The sequence below is a fragment of the Girardinichthys multiradiatus genome, chromosome 6 (assembly GCF_021462225.1).
Source record: "Girardinichthys multiradiatus isolate DD_20200921_A chromosome 6, DD_fGirMul_XY1, whole genome shotgun sequence".
NCBI lineage: Eukaryota > Metazoa > Chordata > Actinopteri > Cyprinodontiformes > Goodeidae > Girardinichthys > Girardinichthys multiradiatus.
Genome location: NC_061799.1, coordinates 13,264,552 through 13,287,371, shown reverse-complemented (window position 1 = coordinate 13,287,371; position 22,820 = coordinate 13,264,552). Strand labels below are relative to the sequence as shown.

At 40.2% G+C, this 22,820-nt stretch overlaps 2 protein-coding genes across 5 annotated transcripts; one reads left to right on the top strand and one right to left on the bottom strand.

Annotated features, from left to right (window-relative positions):
* Positions 1–2,929: 2,929 nt before the first annotated feature.
* Positions 2,930–8,106, bottom strand: dad1 (defender against cell death 1). Its single transcript, XM_047367520.1, has 3 exons — positions 7,797–8,106; positions 3,610–3,779; positions 2,930–3,144 (listed from the first exon to the last, which is right to left on the bottom strand). Exons 1-2 carry the CDS (start codon positions 8,005–8,007, stop codon positions 3,649–3,651), a joined length of 342 nt encoding a protein of 113 aa, XP_047223476.1. The 5' UTR covers positions 8,008–8,106; the 3' UTR covers positions 2,930–3,144; positions 3,610–3,648.
* A 1,307-nt stretch (positions 8,107–9,413) lies between these two features.
* On the top strand, positions 9,414–16,579 carry abhd4 (abhydrolase domain containing 4, N-acyl phospholipase B). 4 transcript variants are annotated; one of them, XM_047367204.1, is made up of 10 exons: positions 9,483–9,584; positions 10,140–10,164; positions 10,266–10,286; positions 11,476–11,561; positions 11,659–11,763; positions 11,890–12,178; positions 14,821–15,008; positions 15,079–15,190; positions 15,306–15,492; positions 15,999–16,579. In XM_047367204.1, exons 4-10 carry the CDS (start codon positions 11,522–11,524, stop codon positions 16,086–16,088), a joined length of 1,011 nt encoding a protein of 336 aa, XP_047223160.1. In that variant the 5' UTR covers positions 9,483–9,584; positions 10,140–10,164; positions 10,266–10,286; positions 11,476–11,521; the 3' UTR covers positions 16,089–16,579. The 4 variants fall into 4 exon arrangements, with proteins under 4 accessions (XP_047223156.1, XP_047223158.1, XP_047223159.1 ...); XM_047367200.1 differs by lacking the exon at positions 10,140–10,164 and having other exon boundaries at positions 9,414–9,584; XM_047367202.1 differs by lacking the exons at positions 10,140–10,164; positions 10,266–10,286 and having other exon boundaries at positions 9,414–9,584.
* The last annotated feature ends 6,241 nt before the right edge of the window (positions 16,580–22,820 follow it).

Here is a 22,820-nt window from a genome sequence, read left to right as displayed (position 1 = left end):
TCGATTAAAATGTGTAGGAGACAGTGTTTTTATAACATGGTGCCCAACAATACATAAAAGCAATGTGAATAACTGGCTAAATTCCACTTTCTGCAGATTGAGGGCCAAATCCATAAGAGCTTACAGTGAAACTCAGGGTTATTTGAATTAGCTTGTTTTGATCAAAGTTTAGGAATTATTTACAAACTTAAAAGAATCTTTTTGCAACTTCATACTTAATTTAATGTATGATAGGTGTGATAGAACGAATACAGGTACATCTAAAAAAAATTGAGTTTTGTGAAAAAGTGTCAAGGGTTTGGGGTCACCCATTTCAGAAGGTGAAACTCGATTTATAGATTTATTGAACACAATGAAATATTTCAAGCCTTTTTTTTTCTGATAATTTTGATGATTATGGCTTACAGATGACAAATATCTAAAATAAATTTAAAAAAAGATATTTCAACAGAAATACTTCTGAGGTGTAGTAGTACTGTTCATTTCTTTACACTCAATACTTGGTTGGGCCTCCTTTTGCATTAATAACTGAATCTGTGACATGGCATGGATGCAGTCAGCCGTTGATTCTGCTGAGGTGTAATGGAAACCCTGATTTTTCATAACGGCCTTCAGGTCATCTTCCTCTGACAGTAACCCATAGATTCTCTAAAGAGTTTAGGTCAGGCCAGATGCCTGGCAGTAACACCACGGTCATTGAACCAGCTTTTGGTAACGTGGAGTGTGTCCTAGTGGAAAATTAAATCAGCCTCTCCATAAAGCTTCTTAGCAAAAGGAATCATGAAGTGCTCTAAAATGTCCTGGTGGATGGCTGTGTTGACTGTGGATTTTAGAAAACACAGTGGACCAACACCAAAAGATTAACTGTCACTCCAGTCTGGTGGCTTGACACAAGGAATGCATTATTTGTAGCCCATGTATTGGATCAAGTCAGCAGTCTTTCCCTCGATTATGTAGCGTACTGACCCGAACCGGGTCAGGCTCAGGAAACCTTTGCAGGTGAGTTAATTAACTGATTACGGTGTGTTTCTGGTTTTTAACTTTAAATTGTCTGAGATACTATTTTGGGTTTTCATAATCTGTAATCCATAAAAAGGTCAAAATGACTAGAAAGAAAAGCTTGAAATACTTCACTATGTGTTATAAATCTATTTAATATGTAAGTTTCACAATGAGGGACAAAAAAATACGGAACTTTTTCATGATTCTTTTTTTACATGTACCTTTATGTATCCACTCCAATCCAAACTTTTGTATATTTATTGAGTGGGGAGACCACAGGCAGTATGGCCCCGTTCACACTGCAGGCAAATGTGGCCCAAATCTGATTTTTTTGGGGGTCAAGTGACCAGGTCAGACTTTTTAGAACAAGTGGGAACGCTCATATCAGGCCCATATCTGACTTTTTCAAGTCACATCTGAGCCACATCTATATGTGGTCCTGTCTCTGACTCATATCTGATTTTTTGGAATGTGACTCCAGTTGGAACGACCAAGGCAGATTAGATGTGACTTTGACATCACTTTCCATCCCATTCGTCACAATTTTGCCCCGCCCCGTAGGAAAAGGTAGCAGTTAGAAAAACAGACGGGGGGCTAAAATAGTACTGCACAGTGGAGAGATAGAAAGATGTTAGAGCTCGTTAATAAATAGATAAATCTTTATTGAAGCCTAATTGAAAGGCTCATAGGAACCGTCTGGATGTGGGACGTAGCTTGTATTGTTAAATAGGCCCTTCAAACAGAGGACTTTAAAATGCTATCGAGGTTATCGAGCATGTGATGATCTGCCCCTGCTGCAGTCGAAACGTTGGTTTACATCAAGTTTTCTGCCTGTGGAGTTGAGAGGAGATGCGCTGACATATATGATTATAAGTTGCCCTCGACGTGATAAATTCTGAATAAACTGGGTCTCTGTAAAGTTAACATCCCTGCTCCACCATTGCTGGCTGTGTCTCTGCATCCATACAGTTAGTTGTGCTGAATTGTCAGTAAAATCTCCCTAAAACAGAACAAAGAGTTTCACTCTCCTTTTATTCACGTGTTTCCCACAGAGCCGCTGACAATAAATGGCTTCTGTTGTGCACTTATATGGTGTTACCGTAACACTTATTTCTCTGTGTTTACCGTTGTGCTGCGCTTGATGACGTACTTATTGTTCTTATGCGCATGCTGGTGAGTTTGGCGCCGCAACATTTTCAAAGTAATGTGAACGAACACACACAAAAAAAAAAAAAAAAAAGATTCCTGAAAAAAAATCTGATTTGAGCATTAAGACCTGCAGTGTGAACGTATCCTAATTGTTTTAAATAACCACATCAGTGGGACATGTCACCAACTGTATTCTCTGTCCTACCATCAAAAACATAGATGTATGAAGTACGCTAACCTCTACAGCATGTTTAACTGGACCGGTGTTATTTGGTCAAATGAGACCAACATTAAAGTTGTCAGCAACAATAGAACAAAGTCTGTGACCTTTCCAAGAAAGTTTTTAAGGGACTGTCAAAATTCAGAATAGCCAAATCAACACAGAACCAGTTCATTAGACACAAAAATCAACCTTCTTCCGTGGTCACCTCAGACCTAATTACTTTAGAAAACCTGTGTGGTCAGGACTCTGGGCGACCAATGGCTGAAGATCCCTCTTTCTGTATCCTCCAACTGTCCTATTGGCAAGAGTGTATGAAAGGTACCACTCACTGGGCCACAAGGCACTTCGTCAAAAACAATTATTTCTTGACGGGGTATTTTTTATGCGCTAAATAAATGTACTCAAAGACTGGAGATACCCCTCTGCATACATACACATAGAATATAATTTTAGCTACACTTCTGTCATTACCACTTTGTCACATCTAGATTGCTATTAATTTCCACTTTTTTAACTTATACTGACAAGAAGACATTTTAATTAAAGAAGCCATGCCACAATTTCTTCTGTTTTATTTCTGTCAGTGCAAAAAGGGAATGCTCTACAAATGTCAACATAACAAATTAATAATTTCATCAAGAAAATTGTACTGCATCAAATGTAAGACATTGCATCTCATTCAGTGTTGACGCTGGGAGGTTGTTGTCCAGATCAGACCCTGAAGAGCTGATGTACTATATATCGTCTGAGAAGAAATTCGATGACGTGTTCTGTGGGGAGGAAGAGGGAGAGAGACGTTGGCGCTCGAGTTAGCCGACATAGAGACAAAAACAGCGGCTTGGCTATTTTTGCTGCTGGCAAGTTTAAAATACAATATCAACTTTTTTATCCAAGTAATGCACAGTAACTGTTTCTCTGACAGTGGAGTGATAAATTGGCAATGATTGTTAAAATGACCATGCCTGAGGGACAAGGCTTGCTTCTGTTTCTCTGTTATATAGAGACTACAATGATATCCACACATCAGATTTATGAGTCACTATCATGTTGAGTAACAACATCTAATGAGATTCTGAAATCAGCTATTTATTATTATTGTCGATTGATGCCGTTGTCCGAAGTGTTTAAGGTGCTGAGACCAAACACATTTGAGGAAACTTGCAATTATAAGACAGACGTGTTGAAAACTGTGATAAATCATGCTTCAGCTTTCGAAATGTGTGTAAAATCAACACCTTCAGGAAGGGGCACTGTGAATTAGATTCTCATTCACTTCAGCCGATGAAGTTCATCACGACGAGATGCAAAACGGTGTGAGCGAACAGGAAGTCAGCGAAGGCCCGCTCTGGAGAAATGGACAGGAAGTCCCCTTTGTTCTGAGGGTTGATCTGAATACGCAGACACACTGGGGGAAAATAAAACACAAAAAACAAATTGATATCGGTTTCTTCTTCATTACACCAAATGCAGACGATTTCACCTCACAATTAATTTCTAGATAATTTTACCAGTTTACCTTTGCAGATATTAGTTTAACAATTCAACAGCTGTTGTAGATCAGTTTAAAGCATTTCACAACTTGAAAAAGTTAGTAACTGTTTCCATCAGAATAAAAAGTGATTGGGAAATCAGCAACTATTTCCAGCTGTCTTGTTCTCTTAAAGATACAGTAACTTTGACTAGCAACAGTGGTCCTGTTTCTGCTGTCCATCTCAAGCGAGCTTGGGTTTGTGACAAAACTCTTCACCACCAGCTGCAGATTCACTACAGGTTCTTTGATTCTCGGTGGATTCCCAGACAACAGAAAGCTGATTCTTGTAGCAAGTTTAATTAAACTCTAAATTAGTATCCATTCTGCAGGCCAGAACGGAGACACACATGGGAAATGTTGCTAACTTGTGTCAAGGACCACTTCAGAAGCAGCCTGGTCAGTCAGCACGTTGGGAAGCAATAGCGCATGAACCTGGACAGGTACAGGCTGTAATGACATATCTTACAATTTTAGCACAGTGCAAAGGTATAGGGTATATTTCTTTAGAATTTACTAAGTCTCCTACAGCCAGCGGTGGAAGACACTGAGCTCACCAAAACAATATAAAAATAAATAAATAAATACACCATGTGAAGGATGAACTCTCACACATGGCTTCACTGATGAAATCTGCATTGACCCAGACAGGGTCGAGCACATAAAAAAAGAGACATCACTGCACTAATGCCTGTCTGCTGAAACAAGTGCATCACAACAGCTTCATGGTCCAGCTGTGCATAAGTGCAGAGAAGAACAGGCAGCCTTCTTCTTGTTAAAAAATAAATAAATAAAAAATGTGCCAGTGCCGAATCAGAGGCTGTGAAAATAGATTCTGAGCTGAAAACCTACCTGCTGACCCCTGAAGCAGACCCAGAACACGACCCACTACAGTGGGGGAAGCACCACAAACCAAAGTTCCCAAGGTTCAGTAAACTGGCAAAGAAATACTTGTTACTTGCCACAAGACATGCCTGAAGCCAAAAGCAGTAGCCAGGCTTGTCTTCCTTGCCAAAAATGTGGGAAAGGAAAAACAAAAGGTAGCATGAATACACCAATGATTTAGCCAACTTTGCAAGGAATGTATGTTTTTCTTGAAATACATGTTAGGTCTAATATAAGTCTGCTTTGTATTATATCAGTTCAAAAAAGCAGAAATGTTTTTGGTAGTAGCATGCAATGTTGAATTTATGTTTAAGAAAATATACTGTCCAAATAACAAAAAAAATAAAAGAGAAACTTCACACTCGGCTGCGAACCGCCAGCGCATGCTGTAGGTCTTGGCTAGAGGGGGCCAGCAGGACCACATCATCTGCAAAAAGAAGAGACGAAATCCACTGGTCCCCAAACCAGAACCCCTCCGGTCCTTGGCTGCGCCTAGAAATCCTGTCAATAAAAATTATGAACAGAACCGTTGACAAAGGACAGCCCTGCTGGAGTCCTCTTCAGGTTGGAGGGGAGTTCCTGCCTCAAGTGGAGGAGTTTAAGTATCTCGGGGTCTTGTTCACGAGTGAGGGAAGAATGGAGCGGGAGATCGACAAACGGATCGGTGCGGCTGCCGCAGTAATGGGGGCGCTGTGCTGGTCCGTTGTAGTGAAGAAAGAACTGAGCTGAAAAGCGAAGCTCTCGATTTACCGGTTGGTCTACGTTCCTACCCTCACCTATGGCCATGAACTTTGGGTCATGACCGAAAGAACGAGATCCCGGATACAAGCGGCTGAAATGAGCTTCCTCCGTAGGGTGGCCGAGCACTCCCTTAGAGATAGGGTGAGGAGCTCGGAGTAGAGCCGCTGCTCCTCCACATCGAGAGGAGCCAGTTGAGGTGGCTCGGGCAACTATACCGGATGTCTCCTGGACGCCTTCCTCGGGAGGTGTTCCAGGCACGTCCCACCGGGAGGAGGCCCAGGGGACGGCCCAGGACACGCTGGAGGGACTATGTCTCTCAGCTGGCCTGGGAACGCCTTGGGCTCCTCCTGGAGGAACTGATGGACGTCTGGGTGTCTCTGCTGAGTCTGCTGCCCCCACAACCTGATCCCGGATAAGCGGAAGACGACGAGTATGAGTAAAAGATAAACTTTTTTACACTAAGAGAAGGAACTTTCCTTTATTCATTTTTTTCCTCCAAAGTTAGTTTGAAGATATGCAAGTGAAGTGAAGCCTGTTTTTGGATGTATACTGAGAAACTAGAACCATTATGTAAATACCACTAGCTGCAAATGTTAAATGTGCTATATTTTTTATTGTGTACAATGGTAGGGCTTGCCATCATGTTTCACAGCTTGTATTTAGTTGCACTTTGAATTCAGATCAACTCCCAGAAGAGATTATTGCAATAAATGTTTTTTTAAAGGTAATTTCTGCCATTTGTAATTTGTTTTTATGAAATGAAAGAAGGAATAAAATAAAAATCACAGATTTTATTTTTAAGCCATATCGTCCAGTCCTACTGTACATAGGACCACAATAACCCGTAGACTTTACTTGGTGATAAAAACAAGAATATGTGTCAAGTTTGAGATGGGTGACTCCACAAATGTATGGAGAAAGGTGCTCTGGTCAGATAAGACTAACAAATGTAACTTCCTAGCAATGAAGAATACACCATGTCTGGCGCAAACCCAACACACCCCTTCACCATAATGAAAAATGGTGGTGGTGGCAGCATCACGCTGTGGGGATATTTTTCAGCAGCAAGCACTGGAAAACTTATGTTAGTCGAGGAAAAGAAGGATGGTTCTAAATGCAGGGATAATCTTCAGCAAAACCTGTGTCAGTCTGCATGTGAACTGCGACTGGAATGGAGGTTCACCTTTCAGCAGGACCATGACCTGGAGCATGCTGCTAAAGCAACACCCGAGTGGCTTAAGGGGAAACATTCAAATGTGTTGGAATGGCCTAGTCAAAATCCAGACTTCAATCCAACTGAGTAAGACTGCAGTAAGACTTGAAGATCACTGTTCACAAGCGAAAAACATCCAACATGAAGGAGCTGGAGCAGTTTTTCCTGCTCTATGAGGAAGGGGCAAAAATCCCATTGGCAAAATGTCACAAGATTTGAGTACCGTATTGCACCGACTACGCCAAAACAAATTCCTTGTATGTCCAAAAACGTACTTGGCAATAAAGCTTTTCTGATTCTGAAGATCATAACGCCTTGTCCAAAGGGACTGATAATTGCAGCAAACATGACTCTACAAAATACTAGCTTTAGAGGGGAGTGGGTGGGTGGGTTGGGGGCTGAACAGTTATGCATGCCCAAAAAATAAAACCTTTCTTAAAGTTGTAGGCATGTTCTGTAAATAAAATAGTACAAATTTTCAAACAATCAATGTCAATTCCAGGCTGAGGCAAAAGAAAATATGAAAAATGCTAAGGAGGGGAGCAGAGGGGGGTACCTTAGGAATAATCATAATCTTTATGTCTAACGTTGATGAAGCTTAAAGTCAAATAGGTCCGCTAATTAGCTAAACAAGTAATGCAACTTTTCACAGCCCTATGAAAAATGAAATACACTGTATGTAGGACATACAACGCAAAGTATTAGCAACATTTGTCACAAAGATGAACGTTGCGATGCAAACTGACACTGGTTAGGTGTAAAGTACTACGTTGACCATTTAGATGCACTTTTTTAAACATATACATCAGACTCCAACGGTACAATGGGGTGTATCTAAATGTGAATGGTTGTAGGCGTAAATGTATCTTTATCTCTTTAAAATGCCTCAAATACAAAAAAAAAAAAAAACATGCGGCTGTTTGTTTCAGCTCTATTAGCCAGTTAGCCCGAACAGAGGCCACAGAGCTCCAACCTGACTGGAAGCGGTTAACTTAAAGTTTTCTATACTCAGTGGACAGATTACTTCACAAAAAACAAGTTGCAGAATTAACTACCTCCAAGAATAAAAGAGCCCACGCTGGAGATGAAGCCCGACAAAAAGCTGTTGAATGGAAAGGTACCAACGAGGAGACAGTAGAGAAACTGCATCGCTCCGGTTAGCAGGATATAGAGCAGATAAGCGTCCACCACTTTCAGCTTATTAGGCGTCGTGGTGGTGTACTCCTCCAGAAACCGGGAAATAACAGACACGACTGAGTTCGACATGATTCTTCGATTTAAAAAGATGCTGAAGGGGGTTAGAACGGCTTCTCTTCTTCACTTCTATCAGTGACGTGTCCTCACCAACCGGAAGCGGCCTCTGTGTTACAATAAATATATTCCGAGTAGCTCGGAATGACGGGCAAGGAGCGTTTTTACGATTGTCCAACTAGTACGTCAACGTAACCGCCGTATTGTGAGTGGCAGTTTTGTTGATGCGTAGGTGTATTTTTGTTTCAATGGCTTATAAATAATAAAATAAAATATGTCATTCAAAACTTTACACTTCACATTATCACGTGGTTTTAAATATCAGGTAAAGACCTTCATATCTTAAAGTGTTCACATTCTGAACTAGATAAAACTGTCAAAGTCTGGGTTCAGCCCTTAATCCTAGCAGAGGGGAAGCATAATCTCTCTTATTTGTTTAATAATAATAACAAGAAGAAGAAGAAGGAGACGAATTAATAATAAGTATATCTCCTAATAATGTGAATATATAAATACGTTAAACAAATTCTATAAGTAGAAGTGATTCTTGTAATTAATTTTTATTTATTTGTATAATCATCATTTATTTATTTTCTGAAAAATAATACAATGAACAGTTAAGATCTAAAATGGTTTTCAGTTTTGGCAAAAACAAAAGAGCAAACCTAAATTCAGTTTAGTTATTAAGTACGTTAAACTGAATTTAACTAAGGGTCTTGGTGGATTTTTAGAGGTAGCCTAAGGTACGTTTAAATGAATTTTAACCACATTGTGTTTCGTCGTGGATATACTTTTTATTTTGATTTACAGCCTCTGTGGTCACAACTATCAGTATAAAAATTAACACATTTTTATCATCACATGTTTCTATTTTCAGAAATCCCACTTTTCATGTGAGCTTGCATTAGTTTCTAAGGCGAACTTGCCACTCACAATTTACGCGCTGACGTATCCTCTCTACGGGGTGATGAAGCCAATTATGCGTCTTCTACGTCTTCTACGTATTTATTGTTCGACGTAGAGCGGAGAGGTGAAAATAGAAGAAAGATGTTCTGCTCCAATAAAAATTCAACAAGAATTTAGTTGATTTACTTTTTTTAACGCTTTAAATTAGCTAATATAAATACGATCTTTCCTCTGGTATATATTTTATATAAATACATATCTGACACCCACAACTGCAAATTATAATTTAAAACGTGTTATAAAATGTTTGTTTTTTTTACATTGTTTTTATTTTCTCACTTCATGTCACCATGTGCGTTATTGATAAGTAAAAACATTGAAAACTGTGTGATTTATTCCATTTCTGTTTAATCTAAGAGGTCTTCACGAATTGACACGAATAAATACGAGACAGAATATAATTATTTGCGTGTGCAGATTAATGTTCAAGAGACGATCTTTGTACCCGGTCAGATGACGTGAGAATTCACTGGTTACAAAACATATATGTAAAGGCAAACAAGCAGACAGGACTTAATGTAATTTAAGAGAAGACGTGTGATAATTCACCTGTGACTTCGTTTGATCTGAATGTAACAGCCAATGGATCCTGCTCCAGCTCCCATGCAGAACGATTGTGAGTCAGAGTGAGTAACTTCGGGTACCTTTAACAGTACCTCTCCGCTTCTTACGTCATTCTTCACATTAGGTAAACTTCTGAAAAATTGATTTGTCAAAGCGGCTGTTGATGTCACGAAGGAATCTAAATTAAAGAGAGGTGTGCCATGGTGGTAGGAAGTGTTTCACAGTGTGGATTCAAAACTTTGGCTTTCCATGGGTTATTTACTGTATGTATGTATTACATAAGCTGAAAACTTAATTTAGCTATACTGCCTGATGTTACTTAGATGTTATATAAAGGTTGCAGCAAATATAAACTGATGTCAAGGTTATGATGAGTAACCAGGACCCTACGTGGGTGGTATTCGATTATTAATTGTGGTTAAAAGGTACTGTCCAAGCAAACACGCCTTTAGATGTTGCAGCTGGGTGAATAAAGGGGAGCAGAGGTTAGTGACACTAATCTCCAGTGACTGCATTGTTTATTTGCCTTGGATTTCCTCCTGCATTATCAGATGTTATATCTAGCATTCTCTGTTTATCGCCTTTACCCTTTTTTCCCCAATTTTCTATCTTCACAGCAGAAATTATGAAAGTGAAATAAAGGTAAAGATGTATGTAGATATGCTGACCCATTTATCCACCAGGTTTATCAGGCTGATAACTGAGCTCACTTTAGTTCAATTTAATCACTCTTTTTGTTTCAGTTTGGAAAATAAAACAAGCAGGTGAGATGCTTAGTGTACTGCCTTGTTATAACATACTAATAATTAGTAACAGACTTTTGGGATATGCACAGTGCCTTTGGTAAAGCATTTAAACCCTTTAAACGTTTTCACCATGCATATATTTTTTGTGCTTTATGTGAAAGATTAACACAAAGTAATGTATAGTTATGTAGTGGAAGGAAAATATATATGATTTTCAGCAATTCTTCCAAAGAAAAATAAAACCTTGTCTAACTCCATGATCAGGTCTGCCTCTAATAGGTTTTCTTCCTACATTGCCCAGTATTTATCTCGTTGCATCTTCTGACTGGCATCCCTGTCCCGTCTGAAGAAAAACCTCCCCACTGTATGCTACCACCTTGTTTCACAATGGGAATGGCTTGTTTAGGGTGTACATGTTAGTTTTCCACCACACCTTATAGGACCTACAAGTTTTGGTCTTGTGTTTTTAGAGCACCCTCTCCCATATGTTTGCTGTGTTCCCTACAGGGCCTATGGCAAACCGCAAAGGGGACTTCTCGTAGCTTTCTTTCTTCTCATAGCTCTTATTAGCAATCTTCTGCAAGTTTCGTGGAGTGGACAATTAATAGTTGTCCTTTGGACACAGTCGTGCAACTAAGCCATGTACAGTATCTCTGCAACTCCTCCAAAGCCTTTTATTCAGCTGTCAGAGTAATGGGGCAATAAATAGAAACCCAGGCCTCATTTTTCAGATTTATATTTTGTAGAATATTTTGAAGGCAATTAATCCATTGACTTCCACCTTTAAAATTGTTAGTTTGTGTCAGTCTATCATATAAAATCTCAATAAAATACATCGGAACTGGAAACCATGAAAAAGTATGAACAAGGTCAAGGCGTATGAAGACTTTAGCAAAGCCATTCATTCATTACTTTTTCATTGCAAGGGGTGTGTGACTTAACGTGATTTACAGCATGATAGCTTTGAAATGTGACTCTTAGTTGTTAGTGTCTCTCTCTCTCTTTCTTTCTCTCTCTCTCTCTGAGTGTGTGTGTGTGTGTGTGTGCACACTATGCAAATAATGATAGCATTAGCTAAACTGGCTCTAACCCCGGACTTGTGCCAGAAGCATTGATATTACGCATTCAGCATGTGCTAAACACTTCCTGCGCTATCAACAATTTCTTCATTCTTTAGATGCCTCTCATTCCACTTTACTTTGAATAGGTCAAGTTCAGTCTGGAGCTGGTGGCCCTCCTGGTGTCCAACCTCCATGTCCCTGTTGAAGACTACAGAGTCTAAGATTCTTGCCTGTAAGACTGTGTTGACGGACAGTATGCTGGCTGATTATGTAACCACAGAGTGTTGATTAGAAAATGTAGTTTACTGCTGCATTCCTGCTCTCAACAGGTGTTAAGAATGATTTATGGGCCAGGTTTGTGACCCTCCCAAACCAGGACCGAATATGGACTCTCTCTCTGACCAACAAGAGGACTCCCAAATCTGCAGAACAAGGTATTGAGCTCTTGCATAGTTTTTGCAGGAAGGAAATAGGTGTGAAAGCGAGTTTACAGTTTAGAGTTTACATTAAAAGACAGCTATCAGGAGATTGATGTCTTCCTGTTCCTGTTTTTCCCCCAGCACCTAAGACTCCCCTGGTGATGGTTCATGGCTTTGGAGGAGGGGTTGGGCTGTGGATTAGGAACCTAGATGCACTGAGTCGCTCACGGACCGTCTACGCCTTTGACCTTTTGGGCTTTGGCAGGAGTTCGAGGCCTAACTTCCCCTCAGATGCTGCTAAGGCAGAGGAGCAGTTTGTAAACTCCATTGAACAGTGGAGGCAGGCAGTTGGTCTGGATAATATGATCCTGTTGGGGCACAGTTTGGGGGGCTATCTGGCTACCTCGTACGCAATTCAGCACCCTTCCAGGTATTTTCTTGAGATTCAGTTCACAGACAAATGTAAACTACCTTTAATTAAAGTATATTTATAGTTGGGAAAATAATCATTGTCTGGCACAATTATTGGTACCCCTTCCAGTCAATATCTTGGATGACCACGACTCACTATGGAAGAAGCGACATAGAAATTGACTGACTGACTGACAAAATATACATTATATTTACTGCTTGCAATAAACAAATCAAACAGCTTGAATAGTTCAGTACAACTGCTATTACACAAAATGTAACTTAATAACTAGTGTACCTAGTAGAGCATCCTTTATTGTTACATCCTGCTGCAAACATGACTCATAGCTAGACAGAAGAGTTTCTGAGGAATCTTAGTCCATTCTTCATGGGTAAAATTCATTAATATTCATGGGTTAGCATACTGTAAACTCGAGAATATTGGGAACACCAGATATACACTGCCTGGACAAAAAAAAAAAGTTGTCACCCGGATTTAACTAAGCAAATAGGTACGAGCCTCCCATTGGATAATTACTGCATGGGCGATTATGTTTCAGCTGGCAACAAGTTATTTAACCCCAACTGGTGCAAGAGTTGCTTCTCATTTCTTAAACCAACATGTCAAAAGACACATCCAGTGGTTGTGAAAAAGATCTGGTCTGTCTGTTTCAGAAGGGTCAAATCATTGGCATGAATCAAGCAGAGAAAACATCTAAGGAGATTGCAGAAACTACCAAAATTAGGTTAAGAATTGTCCAACGCATTATTAAAAACTGGAAGGACAGTGGGGACCCATCGTCTTTGAGGAAGAAATGTAGCCAGAAAAAAATCCTGAACGATCGTGATCAGCGATCACTTAAACATTTGGTGAAATCAAATCGAAGAAAAACAACAGTAGAACTTCGGGCTATGTTTAATAGTGAAAGTAAGAGCATTTCCACACGCACAATGCGAAAGGAACTCAAGGGATTGGGACTGAACAGCTGTGTAGCCTTAAGAAAACCACTAATCAGTGAGGCTAACTGGAAAAAAAGGCTTAAATCTGCTAGGGAGCATAAAGATCGGACTCTGGAGAAATGGAATAAGGTCATATGGTCTGATGAGTCCAGATTTACCCTGTTCCAGAGTGATGGGCGCATCAGGGTAAGAAGAGAGGCAGGTGAAGTGATGCACCCATCATGCCTAGTGCCTACTGTACAAGCCTGTGGTGGCAGTGCTATGATCTGGGGTTGCTGCAGTTGGTCCGGTCTGGGTTCAGCAACAGTATGTGTTCAAAGAATGAGGTCAGCTGACTACCTGAATATACTGTATGACCAGGGTATTCCATCAATGGATTTTTTCTTCCCTGATGGCACGGGCATATTCCAAGATGACAATACCAGGACTCATCGGGCTCGAATTGTGAAAGAGTGGTTTAGGGAGCTTCAGACATCATTCTCACACATGGATTTGCCACCACAGAGTCCAGACCTTAACCCCACTGAGAATCTTTGGGATTTGCTGGAGCAGGCTTTGCACAGCGGTCAGACTCTACCATCATCAATGCAAGATATTGGTGAAAAAGTAATGCAACACTGGGTGGAAATAAATCTTGTGGCATTGCAGAAGCTTATCGAAACAATGCCACACGAATGCGTGCCGTAATCAAAGCTAAATGGGGTCCAATGAAATATTAGAGTGTGTGACCTTTTTTTTGGTGGTGACTTTTTTTTTTGGCCAAACAGTGCATATTTTATAGAGTTTAAGTCAGGTGATTGAGGTGGCCCCCCCTAGTATCTTCCTGGACTTCTTCTGAAACCAAGCCTTGGTGGACTTTAATACATGCTTGGGAAAATGTCCTGTTTGAAGGTCCAGTTATGCTAAAGATTCTGCTTCCACACAGATGGCATGACATTTTCTCTCAGGATTTCCTGGTATGCGATTGAATCCTTCTTGCCCTCTACACCCTGCAGGTTTGATTTGCCAGAAGAAGCAAAGCAGCCCCAGAGCCATGCCTCACTGTAGACATGGTGTTTTTTTCAGCTTATGCTTTATTCTTCTCCCTCCAGACCTACCGCTGATCCATAGATCTGAAAAGTTCCAGTTTCTTTAAAGCATAGAATCCCTAAGCCTCATGTAGTTTTGAGCAAATTTGAACTGACATTTCTTGTACTTTTGGGTCATTGGTGATGTATATGTTGGAGGTCAAGTATGGAGGCCATTATGCGTTCAATATTAGCCTTACTATGGAAAGAAAAACCTCAGTGGCTCGGCCACCAAGCAACCAAGACAGCTTGAGTGCATTTTAGTAACATTATTATGTAAAAGTGGCTTTTGTTTTTAATTGTATCTTCCAGCTCTTATTTCAGGTAACCAGTGGTTTGATAGTAGTAGACGTATAAATACATTTATACTTCTACATAAAATCTCAATGTCGCTTTAAAATTGTATCGTTACTTATTTTAAGGTTGTTTTTTTTTTTTTTCACATTTTAGAAGTCCATCCATATTGGAAAATACCGAGATCTCCTTAACAAAATTATTACAGGGAAAATTGCCCTTTTAATACTTGGCACCATCTAGTGGCCATTCAAAGTAATGCATTAAGATCCACTAACCTTTTCTGCTTACAGTCTGATTATACCAGATAAATAATGTCATTATTTTAATCTCTTTGCAGAGTGTCGCACCTTATCTTGGTTGACCCCTGGGGCTTCCCTGAGCAACCCAAACCAGATACCCAGCAGAGTCAGGGTCACGGAGCTGAGGTGGTTAAGAGGCCCTCCCCTCCTCGATGGGTAAAAGCCATTGCAGCGGTTGTTTCCCTATTCAACCCGCTAGCTGTTATCAGAGCTGCAGGCCCATGGGGTAAGCATGTGGAAATGTGTTTTTGCTCCTGCTCTGTGTCCACCATCATCTCACCTTTTGTTTCATTCAGGTCCAGGCTTGGTGAACAGATTCCGCCCGGATTTCAAAAGGAAATTTGAGGATCTTTTTGATGACGACACCATGACACAGTACATTTACCACTGTAATGCACAGACGCCAAGGTCTGGTCAAACAAAATCCCTAATTCCCATTTCTGAATTTTTAAAAGATTTTTAAAAAGAAAGAAATGAATGTCTTACAATGTCACCCTTTTTTATTTCCCTCTGTTTCTTTCAGTGGAGAGGTGGGTTTCCGAGCCATGACAGAAACACTGGGCTGGGCTAAGAGGCCTATGTTGCAGCGCGTGCATTTGCTCCCCCCCTTCATGCCCGTCACCATGGTGTATGGGGCTTGTTCCTGGGTGGAATGCTCATCTGGGGACAGAGCAGCCGAGATTAGGGGCAAGGCCCACACCAGAGTCCTGGTGAGTAGATGCCTAGAGAGCCACAGGCATAGTCAATATACTGGATATTGGGCCTTCTAAAATTATTTATACCTATTGGAAGTTTGCGTGCTACAACCCAAAACGTCAATGTTGTTTTTTGGGATTTTATTTAATAAACCAACAGAGAATAGTGTATAATATCGAAAAAAGATTAGAAACAGTTTAAATAAAATAAATATCAAATAAAAATCATGCCACACTTTAATTTAAACATCATGTATGGCTTTGACTTAACAGTTATTTACGGTTTTGTGTTGGTCTATCACCTAAAATCCTTATAAAATATATTGAAGTTTGAGGTTATGACAGAATGGGAAAAGTTCAAACTGCATTAATACTTTTGCTCTGCACTTTGCTACATCATTCTAAAGCTAAAACTGTAAAATTCAGACCTAAAATTATGTCTTCTTGTACAACCTTCTTCATTTTAAGACCTTAGCGGGACTGTAACTAGCTGTGTATTTCTGTTGTATTCCCCTCTGCAGCTGATAAAGGAGGCCTCACACCATGTGTACGCTGATCAACCAGACGACTTCAACAGGGTGGTGGAAAACATATGTAAATCTGTAGACTGACGCCATGTGTGTGAACGAGCAAGTTCTGTGCTGTATCTGCACACGTCATCATGACGGATTCAGCCCTGCAGCCTGAGCATGTGAAGTTCTCTGAATTGTTCTGGTTTGAGGCATTTGTAGATAGATCATTAGTCTGAATGTAATTCTTCTATCTTTTTTTATTGCCATAAATTTTTATTTTGCACATATTTGATGGACGGTTTATTTTGTATGATTACATGTGTATTTATTACATGATTTACTTGTTAAGTTTTTCATCCAGGTGTTGTAACGATGAATTTTTGGTTAACACAAAGAGACACAGATTCATATCTTAGGATGCTCATGTTTTATTCATTTCTGGGCAGCCAGATGGCTATTGACTTACCCTTTATCATGTGCCTGACAAGGTAATCTTTCTTTGCCTTCTGTTTCTCTTATTTCTTTTTCACCTTATCACATAGGAGTGTTTTATACCCTAAAAACTAATAAAAAACATCCCTAACCAGCAATCAGTAATGTACTTCACTGCCCTACCAGTAGAGGTCAGTAATCAATGTTTATGTAAATAGTGGGATCTAATAAATCTGTTTCTTTAGCAATATGAATAAAAACTAACACCTTGTCTTAGAAGAAATATGTGCTCGCAACTTACAATATTCACCTTCCAGCAGGACGACATACAGGCAGGGCTATGATGAGGTGGCTTAGATCAAAGCATATTCATGTGTGAGAAAGGCCCAGTCAAAGTCCAGACCTACACTCACCGGCCACTTTATTAGGTACAACTGTCCAACTGCTTATTATGCAAATTCCTTATCAACCTATCACATGGCAGCAAGTAAATGCATTTAGGCATGTAGACATGGTCAAGACGATCTCCTGCTGATCAAACCAAGCATCAGAATGGGGAAGAAAGGTGATTTAAGTGACTTTGAACATGGCTTGGTTGTTGGTGCCAGGCGGGCTGGTCTGAGTATTTCAGAAATTGCTGATTTACTGGGATTTTAATGCATTACCATCTCTAGGGTTTACAGAGAATGATCTGAAAAAGAGAAAATATCCAGTGAGCGGCAGTTCGGGGCGCAAATGCCTTGTTGATGCCAGAGGTCAGAGGAGAATGGCTAGACTGGTTCGAGCTGATAGAAAGACAACAGTAACTCAAATAACCACTTGTTACAACTAAGGCATGCAGAAGAGCATCTCTGAACGCACAACACGTCGAACCTTGAGGCGGATGGGCTACAGCAGCAGAAGACCACACCGGGTGCCACTCCTGTCAGCTAAGAACAGGAAACTGAGGCTATAATTCGTGCAGGCTCTCCAAAATTGGACAATAGAAGATTTGAAAAACGTTGCCTGGTCTGATGAGTCTCAATTTCTGCTGCGACATTCGGATGGTAGGGTCAGAATTTGGCATCAACAACATAAAAGCATGGATCCATCCTGCCTTGCTTCAACAGTTCAGGCTGGTGGTGGTGGTGTAATGGTGTGGGGGATATTTTCTTGGCACACTTTGGGCCCCTTGGTACCAATTGAGCATCGTGTCAACGCCACAGCCTACCTGAGTATTGTTGCTGACCATGTCCATCCCTTTATGACCACAGTGTACCCATCTTCTGATGGTTACTTCCAGCAGGATAACACGCCATGTCATAAAGCACGAATCATCTCAGACTGGTTTCTTGAAACATGACAATGAGTTCACTGGACTCAAATGGCCTCCACAGTCACCAGATCTCAATCTAAGGCTGTATTCACACCTGTCACTTTTGCGCAGGTGTGAATACACTCGAGCGAACCCTGGTCCAGACCAAACAACCGGACCGAGACCCACTTTTTGAGGTGGTCTCGGTCCACTTTCAAACGGACTGGTGCGGTTCGCTTATGGTCTGAATACAAACCGGCCCCGATCCGAACCAACTACAAAAAGCGTACGTCTCTTTGGACATAAAAAGCCATCGTAGCCGGTATCAAAGGTGTGTTGTAAGGTAATTATACCTGATAAACTGTGTTGCTTAGCAACTACCAGCTTGTTGTGGGACAAGGCACGTAGAGAACGTCGGCGTTCAGCACGTATTCTCCAACGGGGTTCCAAAATTGTAAATGGAACGTCTCAATGTCTGTGTTGAATGAGCTGCTCTTCACCCTCACAATAATATTGCAGCTGTAATAACGGCACAAATATGTAGAACAGAGGTGCTGCACGCAGCACGTCTACAACTGTTTTCCTCAATTTATGGGTCTGTGCTCTGTCCCGCCCCCATCATTTCTGTCCAATGGGAACAATGATCGTCACCCGCGTGTTATGGCTTGCGAGATATAGGACCCCAGAATGCAGACTAGAAGGCAGCATGTCGGTAAGTAAAAAAGGTTTAATAACAAAAACTCCCTCACAGCAGGAGGCAGGAATAAAACAACAAACGGGCAGGCGAGACAGGCATGGCATGATCAAAAAACAAGACTTGGTTTGAGAAATGTTTGCAATGAATGACAGAACTGGTGTATATTTATGGAGTGTGACCAGGTGAAACAAGAAGACAGATTAATAGGTGCAGGTGATCCGAATTAACAGACCAAAACGTGGCTGGAGCAAAACAGAGACTCTTGAACACAAACTAATAGAAACTAGAAAAACATGAAGCAAAAGCATAACCAGATCCGAAAACCAAACTTGACAAAACATGAACAAGATGACAAAACTAAAGCATGACCAGGAAAATAAACAGAAACATGATTCAAAGCTTGAACTGTGAGTAAGACCAACAAAAACCCAAAACCAAAAACCAAACAACCCCAAATCATAACACCGCGTGGCTTTGTTTACAAGTAATAGTTCGCTTGCAAAAAGTACAATGTGAAAACAAACCGCACCAAATGAAAAAAATAAAGTTTGCTTTTGGTCCGGACCAAACAAGCAGACCAAAGGACTTTCCTGGTGTGAATACACCCTAATAGAGCACCTTTGGGATATGGTGGAATGGGATATTCGCATCATGGATGTGCAGCTGACAAATCTGCAGCATCTGTGTGATGCTATCATGTCAATATGGACCAAACTCTCTGAGGAATGTTTCCAGTACCTTTTTGAATCTATGCCACGAAGGATTAAGGCAGTTCTGAAGGCAAAAGGGGGTCAAACCCGGTACTTGCAAGGTGTACATAGGTGTACATTTTAAGTGGCCGGTGAGTGTATACTCAAACGAGAATCTGTGGAAGGACTTGGAATTTGATGACACCATGAATCCAATTTGACTGAGCTCTAGATGTTTCTACAAAGTATTGACTCTAGGGGGCAAAATACAAAGGCAACACTTTTAAGATTTTTTTTTTTTATCTGCCGTTTCAAAGAAAACACCGATCTCAAGTTCAAAGGAAGATAGCTCAGTGTCCTTCTGTTTTCAGCTTTGTATGGAGGTCCATCTGCAGGGCCTGATCCCAGGACCCCAGGGACCTGTCAGTAACATACTGATGCGCTAGTCAACTGATGTAGCCTGGTACCTGCCCTAGGGAGAGGTGTCTCCCTTTTGCTCCTCATTTCCCCTTTAAAATTATTTTCCTTGTCACCACTCATTGTTTTTTGTCTGACTTGTTACTCAAGTCACCAGGTGTTCCTCATTCATGGATAATCAACAGGGTGAAGTAAAATGGGAAGGACTTGCCTTTCAAATTAATTGCAAATAAAACCAGATAAAACACAAACATGCATCAGGTACACAGTTTCCCCCCTATTAAATGTACAGTGCATTTCAATAATCTAAATGTGATTGTACAAAAGCTTGACTATTTTCAGTTCAGGACATGACACATTGTAGCCTCCTTTTGCAATATTTCTGAGATGGCCAGTCCATGGCAGGGTAACACAGAGACACACATGACAAACGACCATGCACACACTACTACCTAAGGGTAATTTTGATTAACCAGTTAACCTAACATGCACAGGGATAACATGTAATCATTCAGAAAGACTCCAGGCTGCTATTTGAAACCAGAGCTATTATCTGACAGCTGCAAAGCAGTACTGTGTGATACCCAGCAAGCTCTCAGAGTTTGTTTTGATCAGCCTCTCCTCATTTGCCATAAGCAGTCACAGACAACAACCTTCCTCAGCACCCAAAGACAGCATGTTTGCTTGAGGCCTCGTTTTGTGTCCATGCTTCCTACTGCACTGTTGTGTCCAAGATGCACCAGCAGAGAAATACCTTCAGCTCAATTAGCTTTCCTGTCTGCCAGTAAGAATCTATCACTTATCTTCATTAAGTTTGGTGCAGAGGTGGAGTAAGGTTAGAGGAAGAACCATTAAAACTTGACATAAGTCAGAATCAATATCATCAAAACCGCGAGAGAGGACTTTTGACCAATTGACAACTGTCCTTTAAGGATTCTCATGATCATTTCAATTATTCCTTAAACCAACTCAAGGTATTTGAAAACTGGCCTTTAGAGCCATTTAAATGCATGATGTAAAAACAAGGAATAATTATATTATAAAACTCAAATAGTATCAAGAAAAGCATGTTAAAGTAGGTACACTGAAAAAAAGAGGAAAAAAAAACATTTAATACTTATATTTCACCACTCTGATTTCACTCAGGGTATTGATACTGTAATAACGGGCAGAAGGACGGTTATTAAGCAAGCAACATCATCAAAATAAGCTACATTTCATTTGGTCTATCTTAGTAATATGAATATATTCCATTTCACTTTGTCCAGCTCATGGCTGCAGAAAAAAATCTTTAGTTAGTCAGCCAAAGGTATACCATGTGCACATCTTCAGTCTATTACAGCACAGATATACATGACAATTCACACACACAGAGATACTGCTAATATTAATTTGGGAGCTACTTCACCTAAAATTCTTAGCAAAAGTATTTTCTTATGCTTTTATGTGACGTACCAGCTTGATGTAGTGAATAATAATGAGTAGAAAGAAAAGTGATATATTATTTTGAAACATTTTTACAGATAAAAATCTGAAGTGTAGTGTTTATTTGTAATCTGCTGCCTTTAGTCAAAACTTTGCAGAACTGTGTATCTCCATCCATCTTCCATCAACCCTGACCATCTTTTCTGTCTATAATAAAGAAAAGCATCCCCACAGCATAATGTATCAAAAAACCTCAGTTTTGGTCTCCAAACCTAAGATGTTTAAGTTTAGGATAAAATTTTATAATCTAGCCTAGCTATAACCTATCCAAATTCTCTAACCTGTCTCCTGTATTCCTTAGTCATCATGATGCTTTTTGTTAACTAATGTCCTCTAACAAACAGACGAGGCCTTCACTGATTAGGTGGATTCATACTGAGATTAGTTTACACACAAGTGGACTCTAATTACTATTTAGGTGAGGTCAAAAGAACTGGATTTTATTTAGGTGTGTCAGATTACAGTGAAGGAGATACAAATTCAAATCACATTTCAAGTTTAAATTTGTCCTTAAAAAACTTAAGGAAACACTTTAGTCTTCTAGACCTAAGTTAAATAAAGTAAACATAAAGTAAAAATGAAGTTATCACAATAGCACTGTATTATTTCTAGGATAATTGTAAGTTCTTTATAGAACAGCTTTGTCACTGATACATTGTTGGTGTGCTTATTTCTTAATAGCCTCATATGTAAAAATGGTAATGATAAAGGCTCATTGTGTTAAATGAGTGCATAGAAGTAAGGGTGAAGCATTCCTGATTACATCAGTCTTTATGAATGATGAAATACATTTAGGGTGTGCCTCCTGCCTCAACTTGCACAGAAAACATACTCACTGCTGAGTAACCCTTTCATTATGCGGTATTTGTTCAACCTGTGACAAAAAAATAAATGAACCAAAGAAATCAGAGTTGTTAATGCAGAAATGTGTCATAGGTTTTCCATGAGAAGCTTGGTTTACATCATTCCAACCTCCATAGTCTTGTCTAAAACGCAATAATGCTTTATGGGCCTGTTGGGCCCCGTGATGTTACAGTATGGGCAAAAAACGGCATGTTTCAACATGGCGGTCTCTACCACACGGCTGTCCAGGAGACCAGACAGAGAGGCACAACGCGTGAATGTTTCCTTGCTGATGAGCAGACATGTCTCTTCAACTTCCAGCCAAAAGTGACTACGTTCACACCAATCATATTCAACAAAGTTAAGTAACTATATGCTGTTCAAAAACAATCAGCATTCATTCATAAGGGAAGTAATTAGACAAGGCGTGGCTTGCCTTTCCTTTGAGGCCTGCAGAGAAGCTCCCAAGAGACTTCTTGAAGTGAAGTGGTTTTCCCTGGCCTGAAAGAGGATCACGGGACTTGAACACCACATGCCCTTCTGTGTGCACGTCCAGGTAATGAGAGCTATAGCCACTAGATTTTAGGGCATTTTACCCAATCAGTACACTGCAAGGGGAGACACAACCAGAAGATCATTTTTCAGATTTTATTGTCAAAAATACAAGTGCATTGAGTTGAATGTCAACCAAACTTTATTTGTTACACTGGGTGTGACACGAACAGGATGGCATGAGCAAGGACTTTCTGTAATTCCCTTAAGATTAGGGACCTTCTGGTTTTGTCTGCCCTTTCAGTGTACTGATTGGGTAAATTGCCCTAAAATCTAGTGACTGAGGACTAATAAGACAGCCCCTTGATGATAAAAAAAAGGCATAAAATGCCGTCACAAGTTATTTACGCCACCACGCATTTTTTACACGAGATTAACAATGTGTTTACGCATAAAAAAACGGTGCATCCATTTTTTTACGG